The sequence below is a fragment of the Alnus glutinosa genome, chromosome 4 (genome assembly GCF_958979055.1).
Source record: "Alnus glutinosa chromosome 4, dhAlnGlut1.1, whole genome shotgun sequence".
In the NCBI taxonomy this organism is placed as follows: Eukaryota; Viridiplantae; Streptophyta; class Magnoliopsida; order Fagales; family Betulaceae; genus Alnus; species Alnus glutinosa.
In genome coordinates this window covers 28,687,869-28,692,490 of record NC_084889.1, presented here as the reverse complement: position 1 = coordinate 28,692,490, position 4,622 = coordinate 28,687,869, and the positions used below count along the sequence as shown (strand labels likewise).

The 4,622-nt window shown below is 34.0% G+C and overlaps 1 protein-coding gene across 1 annotated transcript; it reads left to right on the top strand.

The window, feature by feature from the left end:
- Positions 1-1,706: 1,706 nt before the first annotated feature.
- LOC133866952 (dehydration-responsive element-binding protein 2A-like) lies at positions 1,707-4,622 on the top strand. The gene is made up of 2 exons (XM_062303617.1): positions 1,707-1,893; positions 3,241-4,622. Exons 1-2 carry the CDS (start codon positions 1,883-1,885, stop codon positions 4,139-4,141), a joined length of 912 nt encoding a protein of 303 aa, XP_062159601.1. The 5' UTR covers positions 1,707-1,882; the 3' UTR covers positions 4,142-4,622.

Below are 4,622 nucleotides of genomic sequence, written 5' to 3'. Positions count from 1 at the left end.
AAGTTAATAAATTTTGTTAATGTTTCACATCAGTATATGTCAGGCTGGTCAGAGGGAGTAGCCAACCACACTAATGGCCATTGGAACCACCCCTCAATTTTTTTTATTATTTTTTTTATTTATTGCTACTTCTAGATAGCCGAACTAATTAACTCCATAGCCGCCTAATGACTATGGGGTGGTTCGGTCACTCCAATTTAACATATTAACAGACTATGTCAACTTTTCTAACTATAATTATTAATTTGTTATTTTTTTCTTACCATAAAAAATGATTGATCAATTTTTAAAACTTTAAGAAACTATTTGTTAAAACTCTAGACCACTTGGCAAAAATGGATTTATAATTAATGCATTTACTAAAATAAATGACCGAAGTAGTAAATGCATTCACTCAACTACTGCGTTTAATTATTAACGGCAATCTGATTGAAAGATGCGTTTATTAGTAATATATTTTTCTCGCATAATAGAAAATGAAAATGAAAAAGAGAATGGTTAGTAGGAACTAGGAAGCAAGAAAAACTCTTCCTTTTTCCTTGGTGTATCTTAAACATGCTTGTTATTACGTTGTCTAAATAACATAGAAATTTGGAAAGTTTAAGAAAGAAGAATTGTTAGGTCTATCTCCTCTAGATGGCTAGTTGTATCTTAGACTGTCGAGCCAGATTAACCCTGCAACATCCTTTCTTGACCCTTAAATTTCTATGTTATTCGGACAACTTAATTTAAAATGTCCATCCATATTATATATAATATTCAGTTGCTTAAGACTAAGAGTAACACTACGTATTACACCTCCATCTCAATGAGTTGATGTAGCAATGTCCATCAACCATTGTTAAAAAAAAGAAAAAAAAAAAAAAAGAAAAAAAAAGCTGATAGCTATTGCTGCATCAGTCCAATGAAAATAAGGTGCGATGAGAGTGCAATATCTAGATACTCTAGGACTAAACCTAATTTGTAGCAAACTAATTTGGATAAGTTTAGGATATGAGTACTCACAGAAGTTTCTCAAAGTTTCAATCTAAATTTAAGGAATCAAGCTACCTTTTACTTATTTAAATAAACTTCATAATAGATTCGTTTATATTTTCCTATACTATTTATTTATTTTATTTTCATTACTTTTTCTTTATTGTTTTTTTATGATTACCTTATTGTTTTTCTTTTTAACAAACAATAACACTTGCCTTGAACCACCGTCACCCAATAGCCATTTTGGTTCAGATAACTAATTCTTTGGATTTGATAATTAATTATATAGAATCATGAACAATCTTAATCTGACCCATTTAATTAAACGGATCAAATTCTTTAACCTTAATCATCTAATTTTGAATTGAGTTTAAATTATGTCAAAGCATGAGTATAAAACTCCGTGTTATATTAGCTTTAAATTAAAAGCTTTTAGTTTTATTTTATCTTATAATATAATAGAGGATTTTGAAAAACTTTATTCACCTGCGCAAAGGAGGGGCACATATTTGTGTTTTGTTAAATTTTTATCATGAAATAAAAAATTCTTTTGCGACCATTGACATTATATTATTAAATCCCAATTCCATACGTGACGTGGCCCTAATTAAATTTATTAAAACCCTTAATTTGCCCCCTCATAGTCATAGTCAATCACAATCCCACGTCATCAATCACGTATATAACCGCGTTTACGCGGAATACCACCACCAAAAAGGGACACCTGATCCTGATAGAAGTATCTCCGGAAGCTTCTTTTTGATCCCTAAACAGTTTCCTTTTTCTTGCTCCACAAGTCTGCAATACAACCGCCTTCAATCCCAACAACTCGAGCTTTGAAGAAGAGCGAAGATAGTCAAATTACAATTCAAAGTTACCACGTTGAACGCGCCCGGAGTCAGAGATGGCTGAAAAGTGAGTTTCTTTCTTGGGGTTTTTTGACGTTAGACGTCTTCTTGATGAGTCTATTCCTCTGTTTCTTGAATTTTTTTCTTAGTTACTCGTCGTCTGTTTTATTATGTCTGATTTGGGTTTTTTTTTTTTTTTTTTTTAATAAGTTTTTGTCTGAATGTGTTATTTGGGTGTGTTTTTGACGAGTCTTTTTCCTGTGGGTTACCGTAGATAATTCCAAATCTTTGTTTTTCTTGGACTTCTTTTTCTAACCCATAGATAATTCCAAATCTTTGTTTCTTGGACTTCTTTTTCTCAAGTCTGGTAAAGTTTTCTTGTGTCCTATATGAATATGGTATATGGGTGTGTTTTTGTCATATGGGTTTCGGTAAACAAGTCCACATTATCTTTCTTGAGATATTTGTAAGTTATATTAACGTACCTGTATATTTCCTTATGTTTCTTTATGAGTATAATATGTGGGTATGACTCTTTTTAATATGAGTTTGTTTGGATTAGTCCAAATCTCTTTTTCTTGAATTTTTTTTCTAAATTATATCAATATATTTGTTCGTTTTCTTTTGTTTGAGGTGGCCTTTTTTTTATTTTTTTGTACGTGTATTTGATGAGTATTTTTTTAATTCATATGGGTTTTCATAGTTAAGTCCACACCCATTTCTCTTGATTTCTCTGTTGACGACTGGTAAGGCTTAAGGGGGTGTTTGGCAAGCATTTGCGTTGTGGAGTTTTTGTTGGAGTTGTAGTAAGAAAAGATTGATGTGATATAAAGTATAAAAAATTTTGCAATTGTTTTATAGAAAAGTGAAAAAGTTTTGTTTTAAAGTGTATTTTTTTATTCGAATAGTAATAAAAAAATTATTGATTTGATATAAAAAGTGAAAAAAGAAAAAGAAAAAAAGATTAGAATGTTTTGGTACTTTGGATATGACTTTTTTGGAAAAGTGAAAAAAAAATAGAGAGGAGATGAGATATTTGCCAAACACCCCCTTAATTTGGATAAGTTCTTTTAAACTTACAATTTACAAGACGGGCTTCTTTCCCTTTCTTTCTTACTTATTTTCTTTTGAATCCTACCCATTTTATCTTAATTTGGGCTTAAGTTCATATTCAAGTTCAGATTGGGGATTGAAAGGTCGCAGAATTTGCTTTAGGCCATTACTTAAAATTCATGTTTAGTAAGTAATGTCCTTACTCCTTTCATACTCAGTCCTCGGTCCTTAGTCCTTGCATTCTTTTGGGTTAGGGGGGATTCTATGTCCATTCATTTGGTGGTTTTAAATCAGTTTCCAGTTCTTTAATGGCAATTAGATTTGAGACGTCTAAACATATTGCATTGGTGTGTGATTGAAGGCAAAGAAATTCACGGAAGAGACGCAGTGGATGTGATTCAGTTGAGGAGACTCTTGCAAAGTGGAGGAAATTGAATGATGAACTTGATTCTGGAAAAGATGGAGAATTGGCGCATAAGGTTCAAGCCAAGGGCTCGAAAAAGGGTTGCATGCGAGGAAAAGGCGGCCCTGAGAACAAGAATTACAAATATAGAGGTGTGAGACAGAGGACTTGGGGCAAGTGGGTTGCTGAAATCCGTCAACCGCTTAACAAGTCTTGTGTACAAGTGAGAAGTGGGAGTCGACTTTGGCTCGGTACTTTTAGCACTGCTGTTGAAGCAGCTCATGCTTATGATAAAGCCGCAAGGGCTATGTATGGTCCTTTAGCCCGCGTTAACTTCCCCGAGCATGTTGTGGAATCAATGCCTCTGGATACATCTAAAAGCTCATCAAATCATTTTGAAGCATCTAATACTGAGGCTCCTGAAGTTAAGGAAGCAAGGATTAATCCATTGTCTTCTATAAGCATGCCTTTGGATTATTCTGAAGTTTCTGTTGAGGAATTGAAGGAAAAACAAGACTGTTTTGAGGTTAGTGTGTCTGATGAATCAATGCAGGAAACAAAGTCAAATCCAGATGTAGCCCACAATTTGAAGGAGAAACCTGATTGCTTTGAGGATTATTTTCCACACCAGTTTCAGAAGTCAGCAGTTGATCACTTGCAAGGGAGCTCAAATCATATGCAGGAGCCACACTTAGGTGTGGAATACAGCTCGGATATCTCGAGTCCGGAGTGTTATCTTGGCTTATCGGATCTGCTGTCAGATTTAGATGGGGGTGACAATCTAGATACATTGAGCCTGGATTACGATTTCTGCTTATCGGAAGAGAGTGAATTTTTTCAAGCATTGTTCCATGATTGATGTTTGTCATCCAGTTTGCTATATAATTTTCTTGGAGGATTTTACCAGCAGTCACTTCCATCCACGTTCTCAACTAAAATATTGTTTTTTTGATCCAAGCATGTCTTTTGGAGTTGGAACACTCATGTCTCCCTACTGGAATTGATCCAGTTGCAGATATGAAGCTTTGTCAACAATTTTGCTCATTTTTTGGGAGGACCATGATCCGCAGCAGCTTCCATTCGTGTTCGACTAACATAGAATTTTGATCTAGACTAGGTTTTTTGGAAATGAAGGCAGTCATGCCTCCTACTCAGATCTCTTACAAACTAGTACAGTTGCTGAGTTTTTTTTTTTTCTAAATTGTTGGCTTAGTTGCTCTCTGATATGTATATGCTTTTCCTCCTCTGTATAAGCAGCCAGTGACAAAGAGTCTGAGCTTTGTCCAAATTTGTTAAGTCTTTTTCTATGAACATTCTCAATGAAGTACTGTTTTTTTTAA